At 42.2% G+C, this 23,203-nt stretch overlaps 1 protein-coding gene across 7 annotated transcripts in view; it reads right to left on the bottom strand.

Annotated features, from left to right (window-relative positions):
* The window catches only part of LOC135913591 (uncharacterized), an 81,703-nt gene that overhangs the window by 6,807 nt on the left and 51,693 nt on the right, over nucleotides 1-23,203 (bottom strand). Inside the window, exons 1-7 of one of the 7 annotated variants that reach the window (XM_065446107.2) lie at nucleotides 22,523-22,790; nucleotides 21,886-21,964; nucleotides 19,994-20,063; nucleotides 18,420-18,526; nucleotides 14,429-14,554; nucleotides 4,559-4,642; nucleotides 345-589 (exon numbers count right to left, since the gene is read on the bottom strand). In XM_065446107.2, the coding sequence (XP_065302179.1) occupies nucleotides 537-589; nucleotides 4,559-4,642; nucleotides 14,429-14,554; nucleotides 18,420-18,526; nucleotides 19,994-20,063; nucleotides 21,886-21,898 (453 nt within the window). In that variant the 5' untranslated portion in view covers nucleotides 21,899-21,964; nucleotides 22,523-22,790 and the 3' untranslated portion in view covers nucleotides 345-536. Of the gene's footprint in view, nucleotides 1-344; nucleotides 590-4,558; nucleotides 4,643-11,966; nucleotides 12,161-14,428; nucleotides 14,555-18,419; nucleotides 18,527-19,993; nucleotides 20,064-21,885; nucleotides 21,965-22,381; nucleotides 22,426-22,518; nucleotides 22,791-23,203 lie in introns of those variants that run through there. The other 6 variants (XM_065446104.2, XM_065446102.2, XM_065446106.2 and 3 more) reach the window with 6 other exon arrangements.

The raw sequence follows: 23,203 nt of genomic DNA, 5'->3' as shown, positions 1-23,203 counted from the left end.
GAAAAATGAGTACCGAGTAGTTTGTTGGAGAGTGGTGTTGTGAGCAAACGTCACAGAAGGTAAAAGCTTGTCCCAGTTGTTGTGGTTTGTCCTGATATACATAGACATTATATGTTAGTGTGCGATGAAATTGCTATGTTAAGCCATTTGTTTGAGGGTGGTATGCGGATTTCGTCTATTGAACTGTGCCACAAGCTCTGAGTACTTCTTCTATCATTGTTGACATCTTGCCGCAATCATTCAACAGTACACAAGGTGCACCATGACGCAGCATAATGGCATGCAGAAAGAAGGTGGCAACATCTGAAGCCGAACTGGAGCGTAAAGGAGCGGTCTCTGCGTACCATGTGAGATGGCCATGAGAGGTAGTCTCATTAGACTGCCTCAAACCGGCCAACCTTGAAACGCCTCTCACGGGGCTACCCGCAGATGTCACCGGCGTATCCACTAATCCGCACGTCATCTCCTCTATACCTGTTTGATGCATACGTTTTGCCATTATGGCTGGACGGGGGGCTCTGTAGCACCCACCAATGTCACAGTGCAAGGACACTAAGGTCGGCGCTCTCAGCCAATGCCTTGGTGCTGCCTGCGAAATACAGGAAAATAAAGATGGGCAGCGCATGGTCTATGTGCAAGCACATCATGAACAGCTCTGTTCTAGAAGCCTGCTACTTTGGTCCTCTTGTTGTGATGCCCCAATGTAACCCCCCTGTTCCCGACAAAGCCATACACTGTCCTGCAGCCTGAGTGAACAGACAAGCCTTGGACAGTGGTGTGCCTTGTATCTGGACAATCTCAGAAGAAAACAAAAAGGAGAAAATGGGGGTGAAATTTGTGTCAAAATTGGGAGCCCACACCAATGCCACCTGACACATACAGATCCATGATAAAAACTCATAACATGCTGGGCATTATCATTAAAATGATTTAGTTATCTGTAGCTTAGAAATATGCACATAGATCCTGAGTGTTTCATGTAACATGAACCCATCTTCAAGAAGTGGCACACCTTAGGTAAGAGAATTCATAATTGTCTTGAGCTACTCAGACTATTTCTCAAAGTGCGATAAGGTTATGTTCAGTTATGCAAAATATTAAATATTCATATTCAGCTGTTGGCAATGCTAGGCAAGCACAACTGACTTTAGACAATGTTTCACAAGCACCACCACCACAAACGACGTATGTCATGCACACATGCACATGTGTGGAAATGCAGCATACATCCTCATTATTCTAGGCCCTCTGCCAAGTGCAAGTACATTATTGAAATAAATGAGTGTTTAGAAGTAATTGTGTCAGAAAATGCATAAAGTACAACTTAAAAGCTGAAGACTTGATAGCTTCAGATTGTTATTTGAATATATGAGAAAACATAAATCTGTTATGCAGAAACTGAAAGACAAAGCCCTTCTTCAGCTGCTGTTTGAGGTCTGTGAGCGCCCCCAGCCACTAGGTGGCGGTACCATCAGCACAGCATGCATCCTCATTCTTGTAGGCCTTCTGCCTAGCGCAATTCAGTTATTGAACCAATTGAATTTGTCAAAGTAAAATGCATCAGAAAATTCACAAAGTATGACTTACAACCTGCAGACATGACAGCTTCGGACTGTAATTCAAATATACGAGAAAACACGATTCTGTTATGCAGAAACTCAAACACAAAGCCTTCCAGCTGCCATTTGTTTCTGGTGAGCATGCCACAGAAAATTCCAACCAACTAGAGGCTAACAGCTTCGCTGCAATGTTCCACAAAATCTGAAACAGAAAAATGACCTCACTGAGCCCTTGTACATTTGGGTTGCAGTGCTCTCAACCATTTTTTCAAAGAAGGATGCCTACGTGCCTGTTGCGAAAAAGAAAAAGGGAGACCGGCCACAGCGTCAAGCATAATTTTTATGCAGCCATGCCACTATGCCATTGGTCTCGGTTAACTAAGGTGTACCATTTTCTTTTTTAAGTTTGGCTGACATTACACTTCAGTGCTTACTTGCCTGCTTGTACGCACATTTATACACTATCACACACATGCAGCAGTTAGCGCATGCCGAACTGTAAATGAACTATGTGCATTCTTTGCAAATTCAGACACCGCACTGTTCATCTCTGTCCTGAGTATCTAATACTACTTCTTTGTGTTCAGCTGAGTTGTTAATTACAAAACTTAGTTAACAACTTCTAAAGTATTGATTCAAATGAAGAACTTCCGCTGAAGACGCAGAACATATAGAAAGTTTGATTATTTGGAAAAAAATTGGCCTTCACCTGGCAGTAGCATGAAGCTACAGAGAAATTTGACATAAACTAAGAAGCTTTCTTTCTGTGAAACCCACATGGGTTTCTTTGTAGTTTCATGCTATTGTCGGGTGAATGACCATTTTCCCCTTTCATGATAATTTTCCCTTATTCCATGCAGAATCATGAAAACTAATTTTCTATTGAAGAATTTTCTATAAGTTTTTTTCATGAACATAGTTGCCAAGGTTTTCATTCCTTGGGGCTACCTTTGTTTTTCAATGCACTTTTTAAGTTTTGTATTGAAGGTTTTATATATAAGTAAACAATTAGAAATATGGTTAATAAATAGTATTTGCTAATTGGTAAATAAGGCGCATCGTAATAAAATAGCCCGGGTTGCTCCATAAAACGGAACAATACTGGGTTGATTGCGTTTGCATAGTGAGAACCTGCTTCTTCTAGGGCTTGGCATCAGTTGGCTGAAGTACCATTTATTGTCAACGAGATTATGTTGTCAACGAAATTATGCTACAGTGCTTTTTTGCATGACATTTATGCACATGTAATTCTTCAGCCATGCTATTCATACTAACCTGTAATTATTCCATGTTAACAATCTGTTGAAACTGCTGTAATTTGTGTTTTACTACATTTACTTTGTAAAGGAGGTCCTATTGCAGTCTTGGACTTTGGGACCTCCTTCTGTATATTAACATCTTGTAACATCTCTAAACATCTCGATAAAAACCGATTCTGATTCTGATTGTAGTGAGGAACACTTAACACCACAGACGCTATGCAATATTAAAAAAAAAGGCTGTTGGCGAAATCATAGCTTGCACACTCTTGGTCTCAGTTCAAACTGACCCATATCACAAGATGTTTTGTTTGCTAATAAACACTGTTCTCACTAATCAAAATATTTGTCGACTTTAAGCATGTGTTGCAACTGCTCAAGTAAAACTGGTTAAGAAGTGTGTCAAATTCAGTTAACAGAAATCCTAAAATTGGCAGAAATACTCAGATATATGTCATAGAAATTTATGTCCTGGCATCTGTGTTTCTAGCTTTGTTCAGCTGAAATATTAGAATATAGCCATTTTCTACAAATCTATCTCCTGAGAAGTGAAACCAGGTGGTTGATACATCACTGATTTCACTGCCTGTCAGGGAGCAACAATAGTCAGAGGGTGAAAAATGGTCACCGAAAAAATGTAATGTATGTATGTAAATACGTCTGTCACAAAGGAAGAATCAGCCTAATTGATTGACGACTTTAAGCAATCCGAGGGAACGTATTTAAAGTGTCATTTTATCCCCCCAGTTAGTTGACTACAGCAATGCAGGACACTCTTAAATTTATTTAGCACAAAACAGTGAAAGAATAGTAGTGCCCAGCCAAAGTGCTGCTGTTTTTTATGCTGCCCATTTCAAATTTCCTGAACAGATCACGGCACTGGTCATACTGGGTTTATTTATTTATTTATTTATTTATTTATTTATTTATTTATTTATTATTACTATTATTTTGTTGCCATGAATTTGCTAGCAGCATTGATGGCAAGCACCATTCCGTCTGTCCCAATGATTCATTTTCCACTATAACAGCATGGGAAAAACTGTTTTAGCTTTATTATTGCATAAAAACATGTTTTGTTTAGTTATGAGAACTTCTCATTTCATGTACAATTATATGAAACGTAAAAAGCGTTAAAAGCATCAGGCGGCTGCTAAAGTTGGAGGACAGACGACAAGATTCGCGCTTGTATGGAACAGTTTGTCGTCTGTTCTTGCTTTTCTTCACTTGGTTATGCATTGTAGGTGAGTAAACTTTGTTGGAAGATGTGGTATAATTGAACAAAAACCTTTTATGAAGATTTTAGTTTAAGAACACGTTATTTGTGTAGACAAATCCACGTTTTAGACAAAACCTCTTACAACGCCAGCCAACACAAGTCTTACAGACACATATACTGTCATTCCCATAATTCCCATGACAGCACAGTGCCACTTAGGAAACTCCCATAGACGGTGGCACCAGACTTCCCTCCAGGTGTTATCATGAGAAACTTTATGGCAGGCACTAACAAGATACATAGATATTCATATACTAGACTTCCAATTCTGATCTTTTCTGTTGCTTGCCATGATATCAACACAATGATGATACCAGTTCCCTTCCGTGAATGCTGCGCCTATTTCAGTGTGCCGCCATTGCATTTTGTTGTAACTGTCACATGGAGATGCTGTTTCATTACACTATTCTGAAGTGCTGAACAAGGTGCTTTTAGTTAAGTAAATGGTGGCGTGCCTTTACCTGTACTCCATGTCTTCCTCCTTGTGGCAAACTTCCTTGACAGTAAATCATGCTTTTTCTGAGCAGTAAGACCTTTTGCCGTTGCTGCGAGAAGCATAAAAATACCGTTTAAAACTATTCAGGCTAGCGAGAATGTGACTATTCAAAGCTAGCGCTGAGCTTGTATGGTAGAGCTCTAATATCCCCAGCACTAATGTCTCGAAACACAGAGTCAGTTACTTTACAAGGAGAAATTAGCATTGGTCGGTGTTGTATATTTTATACTGGGATACAACTATTTAGTCACGTATAGGTACAGAATCACGATTGGCCGTGCGCCAGCCTCCATGGCTGGAATGCGTCTCACACGCGGGAGCGGAGTCACGCTGGTGGTGTTCTGTGGTGTGGTGCTGCCTTATAGGGGCGCCGATAAACATACAGGGTCCTGAATATTTCGCTGCGCACATTCTAAAAAAAATATTTTCCACATACCACTGCACTGTTCTTGCTAAAATTTTGCAGAACGATCATATTTTGGCGTCGACTTCATTTAGTATAACACTTGGCACAGTTAATTGCCTGGTCTTTAAGAAGAAAATGCAAATTTGCCTGCGCTTATGGGGATGCAAGCTGCTGCGGCGACGGTGCAAGCATAAACTTGTGTTGCTGCCTGTCGTCAGCTGCAGACAGCAGTGTTTCAGGCGGTGCTGCCGCATGTTGCTGAAACAGGCGACTGCACTCTGAGCACGAGACGTTCATTTGAGGGATCGCCAGTTGTTTGTGCGCAGGCGCAAGTAAGAGTGGGCGCAACAAAGAAAATCTGGGGACTTTTGCTCCTTGAATAAACGACTCTGCCTAGGTACTACGGAAGAGGTTTCTTAGCACGTGTTGTAGGCATTTGTCCCTAGGCATTCCGGCATTGCGGGGTGGGGTCGAGTTGTTTACGCTCCGACGCTGGCTGCCAGCACGGTAAAATGGTGAAGCAGCAGGCACTGACGCCCGATTTGGCGACCGCTGTGTCTGACAGACGGTCTCGCACCTCCTGCGCTCGTGCTTAGTCAGCCGTCGTGGATCATAGCTCTCTCTTGCCTTACGGCAATGTACCTTGTAAAGAATTTCACAGATGTTTTTGTGAAAGCAGTAGCGACCGTAGTAGAGACCGGGCCGCATAGATTGAAAATCTAGAAGGCAGAGCACCTTAGTAATCGCAGTAGTGGCTGAAAGGCAGCCGGTGACAATGACTACTGACTTAGCACCAGCGCCGCAGGTGCGAGAAAGTCTGTCCGATGTACCTTCAGAGGCAAAGTTCTGACTGGTGTTGCAGAAGTCACGAGGCGTGGTACTGCTGAACTTAGTGTCATGAGTTCGCGGCTGGACGTAATTATATTTATGCAATTGTGTTTTTTTACTAATTGTAACAACGTGATGTTATTTCGCGCTATTTGTGGCGCCTCCAGGACACCAATGCGGCAATGGGGACACCAAAGCCAGAACCCAAACTAGTCCGTGGGTTGGTGCTCGCCGAGGCCTGCCCGTGCCAGGGGTGTATAAGATTGGCTGCCAATTTTTATGCGAATGCCCCCTGGCACGCTTCGGCCTCCGCGGCCCCAACCCATGGGCCGCCCTGCTTCCAACTTTGATCCCCCCACTACCTGTTCGGTGCCTTGGAGATCCTGCGCTGCCTGCTTTATTACAACCTCAGGTGCTCTCCTGAGGCCTCCATTTGCCGGCTACATGTGCCCTCCTGGAGCAGTGTTTGTAAAAAATCCGATCCATCGTCGCGACGAAAAAAGTGACCCGTGACTTACACCAGTCAGAACCTTGCCCCTTCAGGCATAGCCATCACCAAATGGGGCGTCCGTGCCCACTGCCTCGCCGTGCGGGCAGCCACCGGCGGAGCGAAACAAACTTGACCGCACTCCGCAACGCCAGCATGTCTAGGGGACAAACGCATACAACATGTATGCCTAGGCAGAGTCATATATTCAAGGAGCAAAAGCCTCCAGATTCTTTCTTTCGCGCCCGCTCTTACTCGCGCCTGTGCACAAACGGCTGGCGATCCCACAAATTAATGTCTCATACTGCCCTCCTTCCTCCATGGTTGATGGGCACGAGTAGGGATGTGAGTGCTGATGAGTGTGAGTGCATATGAATATGAGTGAGTACATTTCCTACAAAAATATTGGTGAGTGTGAGTGAATATCTACTTATTTTGCCGATCTATGAAAATAAGCGCCAAATGCATGTAAAAAAAATCTGTACACATATGTGCTCACATAATGTGTACTCACACACATTTCTGTTCACTCTATCGCTACCCACCCTGATTGCGGATTTTTCTGCTTTGGTTTTTATAAAAATAGCACTAGTGATGGTCTTCTTTTAGACATGAAAGTTAAATTTATGGAAGCGGAATCGCTCACACAAACACTTACTAATGGCAGAAAGTTCGCAAATTATATGATAAATTACCTCGACAAATTCTCACTGTCAGGCATTTTTAACACAGTTTCAAGAAACCACACTGACAAAAACAACAAAGACACATGGCCTTGTTAAACCTTTCCTTACATTGTTCTGTGCTGTTACATTTCGCCTTCGACGTGCGGTATAGCCGGCGCAGATGCAACAGACACAGGGGCTTCGTTCACAGCGGCGGACATTTTGGCCAGTTCAGCGCTGCCTCAACGCCTCCTACCAAGCGCGTCCAGGCATGTTTCAATGCCACGTGTCTTCGTGTGTGCGTGTGTGTGCGTGCATGTTGGTGCCCACGCTTGTCAAAGCGCGGCAGCCGGGGAGAGGCACTTCCCAACTGTGAAGCGAGGAGGTCTGACCGGCGCCGGCCCAGCGGATACGTCACTTCTTGTCACATGTCCATGCGCCGCCGTCACGTGCGCCTACTATCGAGGCGTTCCTTCTTGCCCTCGACTCCGAGAGTATAAAAGCAGCTGCCCCCGAACGCCAAGGGAGAGGCTTCGATTTCTTCCGTCGAGTAACGTGGTCTCCCGTTTCTCCACTTCGGTCGACCTGACCGGCCGCTCTTTTGCGATGTTAGAATAAACAAGTTGTTCTGTTAGCAGGCGACTCATCCTTTGCCAGGACCTTTGGATGCTTCCAGCTGTGCCCCAGGCCGCCAGGCCAACGCTACCCTTGGGGCTTGCGACCCAGATGCAACAGTGCCCTTTTTTAACACAGAAAAGAAAGTACAAAATGCAATGCCCGAAGGCGTGCTTCACTGCAGATGTGATGCTTTTCCTTATATTACAAGCGCTTATTGATGTAGATATATGCATTGGGAGAATTTCTGTGTCCATCTCAGAGGAGGGGGGAGATTTGTCAAACTTATTCATCCTTGTCTGTTATCTTGCTTTGCTTTGTCCCAATACACTATCTTGCAACAAAAATACTGGAACACCAACTAGACAAATCAGTCACACTTCTTTGAACATAGCGTAGTTAAGCAAACATCATCTTGAAGTCACAGCTACCATTTGCAATGCACAGCAGCGTTAGTGCTGCACTAATTGGCTTCGTAGTGCATTACGGCTGTTTACATTATGTGATGTGCGGAAAATGCAATGTAATCTGTCATTGACGCAATAGTTCTGCGGAAACCCGCAAGGTGAAGTAATTAATAAAGAGAAAGTGAGATATCCACCCAAAGCGTCGCTGAGTGCTGTAGGGAGGACCCATATGGGTTCCTTGAGAGAGGGGCTTCGCAGCTGAAGAGGGGTTTGTCGTGGTCTGGGACTCGAACCCGGGACCACAGCCTTTCCGGGGCGGCCGCTCTGCCATCTGAGCTAAGCAGCTGGCTAGCAGAGGGCAAGAGTTTGATGTAATAGTTCTGCAGAAAGCCGCAAGGTGGAGAGAAGTATAATTAATAAAGGAAAAGTGAGACGCCCACCCAAACGTAAATTTCGCCTGCCATCTGCTAGCCACCTGTTTAGCTCAGATGGTGGAGCGACTGCCGCAGAAAGGTGGTGGTCCCGGGTTCGAGTCCAGGACCAGGGTTCGAGTCCATGACCAGGACGAATTTTTCTTCGGATGCGAAGCTTTCCTTTTAAGGAGCCCGTATGGGTTTTCTTTGTGGTGCTTGGCTGTGTTTGGGTGGATGTCTCACTTTTCCTTTATTAATCTGCCATTGAAGTATTGATTTAAATGCGACTATTAAAAAGCTACAAGCTTTTGTTCAATGAAGGCTGGCATGCACTGTGTATATTATACTTTATACAGCACTCGTCCTGTATCCTTCTAACTCTGTGTATTCCGTTGTTTTCATACTGATAAATAAGTATGTATACTTTCATATATGCTTGTTTTCACTTCAGTGTTAAGCAAGAAAGAAGCATCTGCAATATTCATATAATAATTTTAATAATACGAATAATAGAAATAAATATGATATGTCTTGACTACCTTCATTACTCTTGCAACACACATTTATTATTATTCTTTGCAAAAGGGCAAAATTCAGGAAGATATTGGGTTTAACTTGATTTTTATAAATTTTGTTCTAAGTGCGAAAATTGAGCATTATCGGATTTTGCCCCCCAATGAAAGGACCCTGCATATATGCTGCACTTCAGTGCATGTCCTTCATTCTGTGATCTCGTATGAGATTGGCAGTATTGCTAAATGAAACTAATAATAGAATAGCAGCCGTTGTGGCCCCTCCATGCGGTCCTGCAACAGATTTGGTGATGCTGCATAGCTCGATGATCTAGGGCACTCTTCCATAGTCCTTGTGACATGGGAGTATGCATAGCCATCAGCTCGTTACTCTGCTTACCAAATCATAAAGGCCACATGACAACTTTAATTTCTGGCCAGAGATGTAGGGCATTTTTTGGTGATTTGTCCTTATGTTTACTTGTGAGCAAAAATTAACCTCGCAATAAAAAACACATGTTCAGCACCATCTGTGTCACAAACAGCTAACATAGCTCATTTTTAATACAGCAAAGGCTGTAATTTTGTACATAAGTCTATGATAGGTTGGCATCTGTAAAACTAAAGAAAATATTAAGTTGAGGTTGAGTAGTAGAGAACATTAGAACAACAGAAAGCTGAGCTAGTTGGTAAGGACTCATTATGCAAAAAAGGTGAGGTGTGCAGACAGGACACAAGAGAAGAGAAGTGGACAACACAAATGCCATTCATGTTGTCCATTTCTTTTTTCTTGTGTCCTGTCTAAACACCTCACCCTTGTTGCATAATAGTAGAGAACACTCATTTAGTGCATAACTTCCTTGACAATAATCAAGTGATGTGGAAATGAAATTCTTGCGCTAGATCCTATGACATTAGAAGTTGAGACAACTTAGGATGGGTTAGACAAGTATGTTTTACTAATTATATTAAATACACTACTCCCACATGGCTCACTCAATTACCCAATGGCCCTCAGTCCCCAGCAGCTGCGGAGAACCTGACCAAGGCAGCGGTCAGACCTGTAACGCAGCAGAGGGTGCTAAGAATCTTTATATCCGGAGAGGCCGCCAATGGAAACTGACCCTTGCAACGTTAAACACCCGAACCCCCTAGAGTGAGGCTAGCTTAGCAGGACCCTTTGAGGAATTATCAGACATTGATTGGGATATCATCGGCCTTAGTGAGATTAGAACTGGTGAGGCTTATACATTGCTGAATAACGGACATGTCCTCTGCTATAGAGGTCTCTTAGATAAGAAGCAATATGAGGTAGGATTCCTAATCCATAAGGACATAGTGGGCAACACTGACGAATTCTACAACATTAATGAGAGGGTAGCTGTAGTTGTAATCAAGCTTAATAAGAGGTATAGATTAAAGGTAGCACAAGCCTATGCTCCAACATCCAGTCATAATGATGAGGAAGTAGATCAGTTTTATGAAGATGTTGAATTAGCGATGAGAAAAGTGCAAACTCAATATACTGTAGTAATGGGCAACTTCAATGCAAAAGTGGGGAGAAAACAGGGTGGTGAACAAACAATTGGCAACTACTGCATTGATTCTAGGAACACTAGAGGAGAGATGCTGGTAGAATTCGCAGAAAGGAATGAGCTTCAAATAATGAACACCTTTTTCAGGAAGCGTAGCAACAGAAAGTGAACCTGGAAAAGCCCTAATGGTGAAACAAGAAATGAAATTGACTTCATACTTTCTGCTGATCCATGCATAGTGCAGGATGTAGAAGTGATAGGTAGGATAAAGTGTGGTGATCACAGGTAAGTGAGGGCTAGGATTCACCTTAATTTCAAGAGAGAAAGAGTAAAATTGGTCAAAAAGAAACAGGTCAACCTAGAGGCAGTAAGGGTAAAAGCAGACAAGCAGACTTGTGATGTTCCTCATGAGGCCCTGCAAGTTGCTGAAAGGCCACCAAGATTGCCACCATGGTACAACTCTTCACAGCTATGTGACTGGACACTAACACATCTAAAGAAAAAGGACATTCCAAAAGAACACATATTACCAGAGTTCCTAGCTATTCGAGTATAAAAAAGAATACGTAGGTGTCGGGATCATAACGAAAAATGTAGAATATAGCATTCGGATAAATAATTTTTCTTCAGTCTTTACCGCCGAAGTTTATGCAATATGGACGGCAGTAAAAAAAAATCACCACCACCAACAAGCAGATGAATGCCATCATATATACCAATTCAATGAGTGCACTCAGAGCTGTAAGCCTTAACTCAGCGTCTAACCCCTGCTTGGCGATATCCTAAACATGGTGGCTTATAATAAATACAGGAGGACCATATGATTTTGCTGGGTCCCAAGTGATGTTGGGATGCAGGGAATGAAGCAGTAGATAGATGCGCGTTCATGGCAGCACACGAAGGCATAACACAAACAACACTTCCATACAGAGACAGTATCCGAGCAGTTCATAAGGCCCTGGCATCAAAGTGGCAACTAGAATGGGACTCTTGCATAAATAACAAGTTACACACAATAAAACCCCTGCTTAGTGAGTGGAAGTCATGCAGTCACCAGCAACGATTCTATGAGGTGATCCTATGTAGACTCCGAATAGGGCATACACACCTGACACACAATTTTCTACTTCAACACGAAAACCCGCCAACTTACGAGAAGTGCCATGAACCACTCACACTGATGCACATTATTATGACATGTCCACATATTGAAACACAGAGACAGAAGCTTTTACAGAATCTCTATAACTTACACATACCTTTAAACACCGCCTCAATATTCGGAGATGAACCGCTAGTGCCCTTCGCTGACTTGTTCAGCTTTCTAGAAGAAACCGGTTTTTTACACAGAATCTAAAGTAACGCAGCTTTTACTGCTTTAACATCTGATTTCTTGATATCATGTGGCTGGCGCAGCATGGCCTGAGTCATTTTTATGCCATTAAACCCGAATTAACTAACTTGAAGAGAAAAAGATGTGAATTGGTCAAGAAGAAACAAATCAACCGAGAGGCAGTAGGGGTAAAAGCAGAACAGTTCAGACTGGTACTAGCAAACAAATCCATCAGAACAGAGAGATGATGATGACATAGAGCTAATGAATGAAACCGTAACTAGGTTGGCTTCAGAGTCGGCAGTTGAAGTGGGAGGCAAGGCACCAAGGCAACCAGTAGGCAAGCTCTCCCAAGTAACAAGGGACCTAATAAAGAAACAACAAAGAATGAAACTGTCCAACTCAAGAGATAAGATAGAATTTGCCAAACTCTCAAAACTGATCAACAAAGCAAAAATGAGTGATATTCGAAACTATAACGTGAGAAAGACTGAAGAAGCCATAAACAATGGACGCAGTTTAAAATCAGTGAGAAAGAAACTTGGCATAGGACAAACCAAGATGTATGCACTGAAAGATAAGCAGGGTAATATCATCAGCAATCTCAAAGATTTAGTAAAGGAAGCGGAAGAATTCTATGCTGACCTGTACAATACCCAGAAGAGTCAGGATACCTCCATTAGAAACAGTAATGAACAGGATACAGAAACTCCTCCTACAACTAGCAATGAGGTCAGAAGGGCCTTGAAAGATACAAAACGAGGAAGAGCGACAGGAGATCGAATAACAAGTTGATTTAATCAAATATGGAGGATACATAATGCCTGGAAAACTGGCGACTCTTTATACGAAGTGTCTGCAAACTGCAAGGGTCCCAGAAAACTGGAAGAATGCAAACATTATACTAAACCACAAAAAGGTAGACATTAAAGAATTGAAAAATTATAGGCCCATTAGCTTACTCCCAGTATTACATAAAATATTTACCAAAATAATAACCAATAGAACAAGCGCAACACTGGACTTTAGTCAGCCAAGGGAACAGGCTGGCTTCAGGAAGAGATACTCTACAATGGATCACATCCATGTCATTAATCAGGCAATCGAGAAATCTGCAGAGTACAATAAGCCTCTCTATATGGCTTTCATACATTACGAAAAGGCATTTGATTCAGTAGAGATACCAACAGTCATAGCGGCATTACGTAATCAAGGATTACAGAACGCCTACGCAAATACCTTGGAAAATATCTACAGAGGTTCTACAGCTACCTTAATTCTACACAAGAAAAGCCCGAAGATAAAGCCGGAAGACCTATAAAGAAAGGCGTCAGACTGGGAGACACAATCTCTCCAATGCTATTCACTGCATGCTTGGAAGAAGTATTCAAGCTATTAAACTGGAAAGGCTTAGGAGTAAAGATAGACAGCGAATAGGTATCTCAGCAACCTTTGGTTTGCCCATAACACTGTTCTATTCAGCAACAATGCAGACGAGTTGCAACAAATAATTGAGGACCTTAACAGAGAGTCTAAGAGTGGGATTGAAGATTAATATGCAGAAGACAAAGATAATGATAAATAGCCGAGCAAAAGAACAAGAGTTCAGGATTACGAGTTGGCCTCTAGAGTCAGTGAAGGAATATGTTTACCTAGGTCAATTAATCACAGGGAACCCTGATCATGAGAAGGAAATTCACAGAAGAAATAGAATGGGTTGGATTGCATATGGCAGACATTGCCAGCTCCTGTCTGGAAGCTTGCCATTATCATTGAAAAGAAAGGCGTACAATCAGTGCATTTTACCAGTGCTGACATATGGGGCAGAGACTTGGAGACTGGCAAAGAAGCTCAAGAACAAGTTAAGGACCGCGCAAAGAGCGATGGAATGAAGATTGCTAGGCATAGCGAAAGAGAGTGGTTTGGATCAGAGAGCAAACGGGTATAGACGATATTCTAATTGACATCAAGAGAAAAAAATGGAGCTGGGCAGGTCATGTGATCCACAGGTTAGATAACCGCTGGAACATTAGGGTCACAGAATGGGTACCAAGAGAAGGGATACACAATCGAGGACAACAGAAGACTAGGTGAAGCGATGAAATTAGGAAATTTGAGGGGCGCTAGTTGGAATCGGTTGGCGCAGGACAGAGGCAATTGGAGATCGTAGGGAGAGGCCTTCGTCTTGCAGTGGACATAAAATAGGCAGATGATGATGATGATGATGACTCTCCATTTCAAAGTAATCGAGAGTAAATCTGCCAATACTTACTAATACTATTGTGCAAAAAGAACTAAAACAGCGTAACATACAAAACGCCATGTTGACAACATCTGGCCTGCAATTAGAACATTAATTTAAATATGGGAACATTGGCCTTCATTTCGTCCACTGACAAGCAGTCATTTTTCGTAGAGCAAATGCACACAGAATAGCGAGTGTGTATCCTGAGCTTTTAGTGACTCGAATTTTGGCAGTGATAGGGAAATAACTTTCATAACTGTATGATATTTTTGTGAAGTATAGCACAACAATAAATCTAACAAACAACATTCAAGGTTCATTATTTCAGCCATTAGTTGTTACAACCTCCTGTGCTGCCTTTTTCGGATTGTGGTATCATTCATACTTACATTTTTGGTTCACTGGGGTCTTTCTCTTGTCCTTTAATGCAGCATCAGGACCGGAACCACCAGAAGCACTCTCTCCACTTGAGCTGGTGACAGTGGTCTTTACAGCTGCTCTTTGTCCAGCTTGGGCTGCAAAGCAAGATAATATGGTGTCCTAAAATGTTTTTGACACAGTTTGGCACGTCCAGAATAAATAAGCACGAATTGCTAGCATTCAATGAGACTGGGTATAGAAAAAGAAAGTAAGTGTATGGTTTCTCTATTTTAAAGCTGTATAACTTGGTGCACAAATTATGAGCCATGGAGTCTTTCTGAGAAATCCATTAGTTTCCTGCACTACTATAAGCAACACCAGCTTAAGTTCATCTGCCAACAAAACAATCATTTCTTACTAGAAAAGCCCGGCGGGGTCTACCTGACTTCCTGAGAAATATAAATGGCAGAGGGAACTTGGGCAATGGCTGTACAGTTATACAAGATAGCATGCAGTAGTAGGCATAGATCAGCATTGCTAACTTTCTCACTGACATTGAAGAATGTCAGTAATGCAGGGAAACAGAGGAACAAGAATGCATGCTTGTTTATTTATGGACCTGTACTCACCTTTGCATCATTCAGGAGTTGCGTATGCATCTTATAGGCTTGTATATTCATATTATGGCTAATTATTCTGAATACGAGATCACTGTAACTGCGGACTATAATTCAAAGCATTCTTTCCCGTACCAGCCACATTTCAGTAAGCAGGAATGCGGGTTCCCATCACATATTTTTTTGGGCCTCTTCAATAAAAACAAATATGTGTCTGATGGCGGGATTCAACACCGGTCTCTCAGCACAATATCCTAATGCTCTACCTATAAGGCCACAGACACATGCGTGTTTCTCTTGTGCCAATGCCAACTATATAGTGGTTTGAGGCAACTGGCACATATGTAGCAATGATTTCCTAAATGAATTGGCACTTTTGCCTGAAGGCAAAGCATTGAAAGCGATAGCAAGTGCTTGTCTTTGTCTCCCCTTCAAGCGAGTGTGTTTTTCGTTATGCTAATTTCCCTCGCAAGTGATAGCAAGGTTTAGCATTACATGCAACATATTATATTTTAGTTGTTTTAAAAAACACCTAAAGGCCCTCACAACGAGCGTATTACATAAGTGGGTCGAAAAAATTACATGACAAATTAGAGAAAAGAAATAGACCACAAGATCCAATACAAGGCAGAACAACAACACTCAGTGAAGCATAATGAAAGAACTCAACATAATAAACAGTACGAAGCAGAACTAGAAGAAAAACTATGGATTGCCTTCTTTTTTTTAGAAGTTCATGAAAATTAGTTGCATTCACTTCAGTTTCGATTGCAGGAGGCAACTGGTTCTACTCAATAATGGTTTTGGGTATGAACAATTTGGCAAAAGTTTAATTGCGGCATGTGATGCGTTTCTTAAAAGAATGGTCACGGCATGGAAAGATGGCTGAAGGTGTGTGAAAGAAGTTGTCGTGAAGCAACGGATGATGATAAATTTTGCGAGAAAGACTTAAGTGAGCAATTATGCCAGGCATCTGTCATGGCACAGCGCAGCACGTGAGACAACTAGCTGCCGCTTCACCACAGGAACAGTGAGTGCCCTTACAGATACCAGGCATAACTTTGTCATAACGCTGGCACAATGATGAACGTGAGCAGCAATGTGTTACGGGCTTTGCCCCTCGATGGAGCACGAGATGACAGGCCAACCAAAAACCATCAGCATTTGTGAGAGCACAATGAATGAATTTGATAGATTTAGCTTTACAGTTACTGCCCATTCTGCTGACCAGTGTTTACACCACGGCATGGTATGCCCACGCTGCAGCTGCTCAGTAGGAACGCTAATAAAGAGATTTAGGTTAGGGGACGCAAGCTGCACCTTAAACGTTGTGGGATGCAAACTCCATTGTGGCCCCTTTTGTGCTCATTTCGGGTTCTTCTGTACACCTCATGGTTTGTGCCCACCTACGCTAGGCTGCGGTTGCGTCCCCTAACCTAAAACTTTCTAATAAGTGCTTGTGCACAGTGCTCATGCCAGCAGTAGAGGCCAGAACACTGACCTGAACGTGACGGTTCGCCTCAAGACCCCATATAATTGAATAAATAAAAAGCGAGCGCACGTGTGTGCACATATGCGAATAATTGTCAACCTTGCCACTGTCCTATGCATATGCATCACGTCACACAGCAACAAGATAGATGTAAGCGCATCAGTTTCCCCATACTGCACCACATTCAGGATTGCCCGAAGTCGTAATGGGCGAGGTTTCAGCATTTCTTTGTTGGAATACAATAAATGAGTGGTCATGCTATCATTGTCGTACTATCATAGTCTTGATACTGTTGTAACATACGCACTCATGTCATGCACACAATTGCTTGTCTTACACAAACATGCTGGTCCAGCTGTTAAATGTTTCCATGACTCTAAATGATGCTTCATAGCCTGTGAAATGCTTCGCATAACATTCATTCCTACAATGCATGGGATCTGTATAATTTTCTCATTTGTGGTTAAAGTGACAGCACACAGCCACACATTCGAGTGTTCTTGCTAAATGTAATGGTCTCTGGTACTTTTCATATTTATGGTGATAATTAAGGTTCTGTAAAAAAAAATTCAGTGGCTATTGAGCAATAAATGCTAGTGAAATGTGTGACCATTCTGTCGTACCTCTTTGAGGTTCCAGATCCATGATTTAAACTGCATTCACCACATCGCAATATGTTGTTCAGAAGCTCACTTGACACATGCCCTGCCTCTTCGAGGAGCAAAATGCAACTGGCGGTGTTCTGTAGCCATAGAGTTTCTTAATGTCCATAGCAGGCACGTACCCAGGATTTTTTTTCGGGGAGGGGGGGGGGGGGGGGCAAAGTTAACGTTTCTATGCAAACGAGGGGGAGGGAGGTACCTTTGCTAGTACAAATGTACCGAATCGATGAGAAAACTGGCCTTCACACCCCAGGAAATGCCGATAACTACTGCCATCCAAAAAAAAAAGAGTGAAAAAATTTACAACCATTCCACTCGGTGAAGATGCAATGGCAGCGAGAACTGACGACAGTAAAAGCTCTCAAACAAAAAGCAAACTGCTTCACCTCCGCTGTGGGCCGGCCCGAAGGTACCGGTCTGACCCGTGGCAAAAGTGAAGCAGGTGTTGAGCACTCCCTATATGTAGGCCGATCCCGACGGCATTCCTATGCTGGGCCGACTTACGGCAGAGGTTACGCAGGTATTAGGCACTCCCCATAAGTAGGCCGATCCCGAAGATAGTGCAATACCAGGCCCACCCGCGGCGGAGGTGAAGCAGGCGTTCAGCGCTCCGCATTTATACGTGGGTCCATCAACGAAGGTAGTGCAATGTTGGGCCGACCCGCGGCGCAGGTGAAGCAGGCACTTCTCCCCATATGTGGGGCCATCCCGAAGATTTCGAAGGGTGCATTACAAGTTCCCGAGCGCACAGGGGTATGTGCCATTGAGCTTGAACCCTTTCTGCACCATCACCAGGATAGGCCCACGCGATGATTTTTTCTGTTAACAGATACCGAAAAGACTACGGAAGGTTAGTCATATACAGCTTTCAGTGTGAAAGGCAGCAAAATGTTGACTGCCGAATAGACTGATTTATCGGCGTTTCAGGAATGTTTGCGAAGAGTGGTGGCGTGTATATATATATATATACACACATCTACCACCATGGCCAGCCTCTCACACTTTACACACATCACTTTCTTCCACTTTGACACTCCTAATGCATTAAAAAGTGATGGTGCACAAAACTTCACCTGCAACATGAATCTGTAGTGATGACAGGAGTCGATTTTACAGGTGTGAGAAACATCAAGAGGCTCATTGCAGGCTCGTGGTGAAGGCTGCCTTTGTCTGTGTGTAATTTGTCTGTGTGTAATTTGTCTGTGTGTAATTTGATCTTTGTCTCTGTAATTTTGACAGGTTGACTTACCTTCTGATGATTTCATGGCAACAGCAAAGGCAAAGTCTGCGAAGAACACTAGTACTATCGGCACCACAAGCAACAAAACCAAGGTGGTTGGTGAAGAGCTGGAGGCTCTGTGGAAAAAATTTTTGCATGTAGTTGTGAGGTTTCCTTTATTTAGCTATCCTTGCCACTTTGGCTTATATACTGCTTATAAAATTTCATCATCATAAACAGCCACTGCTGGGCCTATCCCATGCAAACATTTCTAATTATCTCGGTCCTGTGTCAACTCAGCACAACCCTATACCTCTGCAATTTTTGCGTCTCATCACTCTGCCATTCATGACTACATTTCTCTCCACTTGATACCTCTTTTGTTACCATAATAAGCAGCCTCTTCCAGGCAGAAGTGTTGAATTGTGCTGATTTGAACATTTTCAAACTTGAAGGTAGCAGTGCCAGAAACAGCACCAAGACAACAATAGACAAATCTCGCTAACAACTGATTTTTTTTTATTGCATATAGACATCAATATACGTTTTCTTTTTTTATTGTTAACGGGATTTTAAAAATCACCTGGGGCATATAACATTTTCCTACTTGAGCTATATAACTCTCAGAAGTGAAAATTAATTGCACAATAAGTTGAAACGATTATTTGGCGCATTAACAAAGTTTCACTAATTAGCTTCGAAATTAATTACTTTGCGGCCCAGATTACAATTTACAAAACGTAGCTGGTGACTTCAAAAGACATATTCACTTGTACTAAATTCCGAGGATCACACCAGTGTCAAGCTATGCATTCCCAATGTTTGAGACAAAATGCACTGGGGTTCCAGTAATTGTTTAGCTTAAATGTACAAAAAGGCATTTTCTAAAAAATTAAGGAGAACAGTGCATTTTTATCACAAGTTTGACAGCACTTAGTTCAAAATTAGTGCTAGTTACAAAATTCGTTCCAAGTTCTTCTGCCTTGTGAAATCATTGGCTTCATGTATTGAAATATATATGATAAAGTAAAACATGGATTAGTGAAATTTTGCCATTTAGTCAATTACGCATTTTGATTTCCAGTGTAAGTAAAGTCCCCTTATTCAAGTAATCTAGCTCAATAAGTAGATTGGTACTATATGCCAGAGGTGATATTTAAAAATTACCTTAATGTGATTGATTGTGAAATGTGAAAAATGATTAAACACAAGATTAAATGTCAAAAGGAACGAGGACATAAAGCATCGACATTACGTCAGTGTCATGTGCTGGACAAGTACATTACTTCTTAATTCGTGGTGTAGTATAGTAGCAAAAGCGCAGTGACACAATTTTCATTACTGTGACGGATGATGAAAGTTTCAGAAATTTTGCGTTCATGTTGCTCATGGTATCTACCTGAAATTGCACACTCAACAAGCATCGGATCACGATTACATCTCTTGCAGTGTTTGCCTAGATGGCTGCTTACAAAACCTTTAATAAGTACACATTCTCTTCAATACTTTAATAAACTGTATCGTATCCCATGCCAGACTTATACCTTGGTTGATCGAACAAAAACAACATATTAATTGGAGATATTTCTGTTCACCCTATTTACCTTTCTTTAAGTTCGCCAGCATTACGAGCCAGCAACGCTGGGTGTTGTACTAACTGTTCAGAATCCTTTGCTGCAAGGAAAAAAGTTTACATTATGTTTGGCTCCACAGCACCTTATCATCCTGCTACATTCATGCAGCTTGTGCTAAGCACAAGATTACTGTTGTTGCTTGACAAGGTGAATGCAGAGATATTTGATGTCTAAACAGTCAGATGAGTGTATCTGTTTATTCAGTTTCCAAAAAAAATTTGTGTTAAAGGTGTGGTTGACCTTTAGTTACATTGCACATGCAAGTAGCCTTTAATGGCAAGCAGGAAGTAGGAAAACTTGGTGCTATAAAGTAAATACCTCTTTACATTTGAAAGTTATGCAAAAGGTCCTGCCTTTTTACAGGCATTCTTATTCTTTCCTTCATGCTGATGGGCAATTTGCCATATAGCATTAGAGTGTTGTCTATCTTCAGCACATAGCAGCCACATAAATGTCAGGCACGCTGATCGTTTACCTAACCTCATCCATATAGAACTACCTGCCTATTAATATAAAACTGATGCGAGCAGTTGGAATTGAAATTACTTTCACGCAAATGAAATTGTACCACAAGATGAAAAAAAGCTCACTGTACAACTTATGCCAGAAAACTATGCTAGTTCAGACAGCAAAAGAAGACAGGACAGGGAGGATGCCAGCGTCCTCCTTGTCCCATTCTCTGTCAGTCTTTGAATTTTTCTGCCTTTTTGGAAGCACTGGAAATGCATCAGTCATTAACTAATTAAATCTTGGGATTTCACCTACCAGAACCACAATATGATTATGATGCATGCCATAATGGGGGACTCCGGATTAAGTTTGACCAACTGCAGTTCTTTAACGTGCGCCCAATGGCCAGTATATGGGCAATACAAATCCACGAAATTTGAGCTCCATGTGACTGAGCACTTGAGTGCAGGGACTTTAGTGGCCTCAAACATGCTTCAAATGAATCATCGCTGCAACACACAAAGAGATGAATGAATAGGCAGCAATCCATGGCTTGGCAGTGATGTACACTGTGTCTATTGAAGTGATGCAGCCACACGAGGTAGCGATAAACAGCACAAGGCAAACCTTGGGACTGTGAAAACAATAAGGTGGTCGTGTATAGTGATGCATCTGAGGCGACCCATGTTGGCCACTGCCATAGAATCATTGTAACTGCTTGCGGCCTATTCATTCATTCAGTTTAGGTGCTTTTGAAGCTAGTTTGGAGGCACTAATGTCACCATGTGCAACTGCACTGAGCTACATTGCACTTTTTCAGGTCTTGTGTGCTTTCCTTGGATCTCAGCAAAATATAAAATTGCAATAGTTGCCTTCAGTGTGTTGAAAACAAATCATTTCAGCGTTTCTCAATATGCTCTTAAATTTAACTGAATGCTTTTCATTTACACAGACACAATATAAAATATATCAATTACGCTGATCACAAAATAAAATATTAAGACAACAAACAATACCAAGTCGGTTGAAATCATGTACTGTGCACCTGCTCGAAATAATGAAATGATATTTCTAATACTTGAAAGAACTATAAAATAATTATGAGGCAACTGCAAAACATTGCTATGGCACGACACATTAATTATGCCTGACAGTACTCGTATGCGATGAAAAGTGGGAAGCACACACTGCAATTTCAGTAATCTACTATGCATGAGCAACTTCTTTTGAGAGTATACCAATTATACCTTACGAAAGGCAGTTTATGGAGAGGAACACAGCAATGTGCTTGTGAGAATTCAGAACACAAATGGAAAAGAGCTGCAATTAAAGCTTACGAGTCCACATGGCTAGCTAATGTTCTGTTGAGAATTAAGTGAACAGAAGTTAAATAAAAGCTTCCTTGTGCTTACATTGTGTTGCCATTTCTGCACGATTTCCTTCTCCTCTTCTTTGATGCTATGTTCTCACGAACAAAGAAAAGTAGGGAAACTGAGAAAAAATTATTTGCAGAAAAGTGAGTGAGATTGGCCAAAGCAGTAGTGTTCTGGTCCGATATAATCTCGGCACTCTCGCGAAGCGAAACAAAAGTGTTACATATGGGTGGCACTGGAGAAGAGGCAGTTTTGTACACGTTAAAAAGAGAGAGGGAGAAAAAAAAAACGGGCGGCCATAATTATATTTCTCAAACATCTGATTACATTTGTGACGTTAGCTCACATAAGTCAAATCAATCAAACAGTTACAACAAATTAAGCAAACCGGTTACTTTTGAGTCGATTTCTCGGCACCATGCACGTTAGATAGAATTTCGCAAAAAACGCGAAAAATGTGCTGGTCAAGCCTTATTACAATCTTTTTTTACATCATAAATTCAGGTGCACACAAAGGTGCAGCTGAATAACGTACTGCACAGTTTCGGGACGTTGAACTCCACAATTTCATTAGTACGTTTGATAGTCTTGAACCCTTTGAAAGTGCTCGAACAAATTAGAGAAATGCTGTGAGCGTGTAACACTGGCAGTTTTCTAGAATATCGAATATACCCGCGGCTGGTAACTTCAGCCAAGCACAGCTCAGAACAGAGAGAAGTGGGAACAGCCTTGGAATACAATGGTTACATCATCCCGGATCAAGATGCGGTAACTAGTTTCACGCCCATTTCCCTGGACGAAGTGAAAGCGCACTTGTAAGCCGTCACAGAACCAATAAGCGTTCCACAATTAACGCCTTCGAATATGTACTGAAGCTATAAAAGCTACGTAAATCTCAACGCCACAGATTTGCGCTTCCCTCCCGCTACCATCCGCATGGATTGATGGATGGATGGCGGCTATACCCTTTGTAACGGGCGGCGGCTGGCGCCACCTAGCCATACCAGCCCGCTGCTCAGTGCTGTCAGGTTCTTGGGGGGAAAAGTAGCCGAAAAAATTCCAAAAAGTAGCCAAGAACGTTGCCAACTGCGGTGAAAGCTTTCATTGGTAACCAGAAAAGTAGCCACAATGCGACAAACCAATAATTGCCCATTTTTGACGCGGAAATGAAGAAGCAAAGCAAGAAAGGTCTGTAGCCCTGCTTCATTGATGGCAAAAAATAATAATAATAACAGAACCAAACAAACGTTACCACATTATTCTGTCATAATTTCATAATGTCATAATAACCAGCTGAACTTCTTTGCTAAAGCGGTGTCACCAGTTTCAGTACAATAAAGTCGCTGCACGCCGTCCT

This window comes from Dermacentor albipictus, chromosome 4 (assembly GCF_038994185.2).
Source record: "Dermacentor albipictus isolate Rhodes 1998 colony chromosome 4, USDA_Dalb.pri_finalv2, whole genome shotgun sequence".
Taxonomy (NCBI): Eukaryota; Metazoa; Arthropoda; class Arachnida; order Ixodida; family Ixodidae; genus Dermacentor; species Dermacentor albipictus.
The sequence above is the reverse complement of the archived record's forward strand: the minus strand, read 5'-3'. Positions and strand labels throughout refer to the sequence as shown.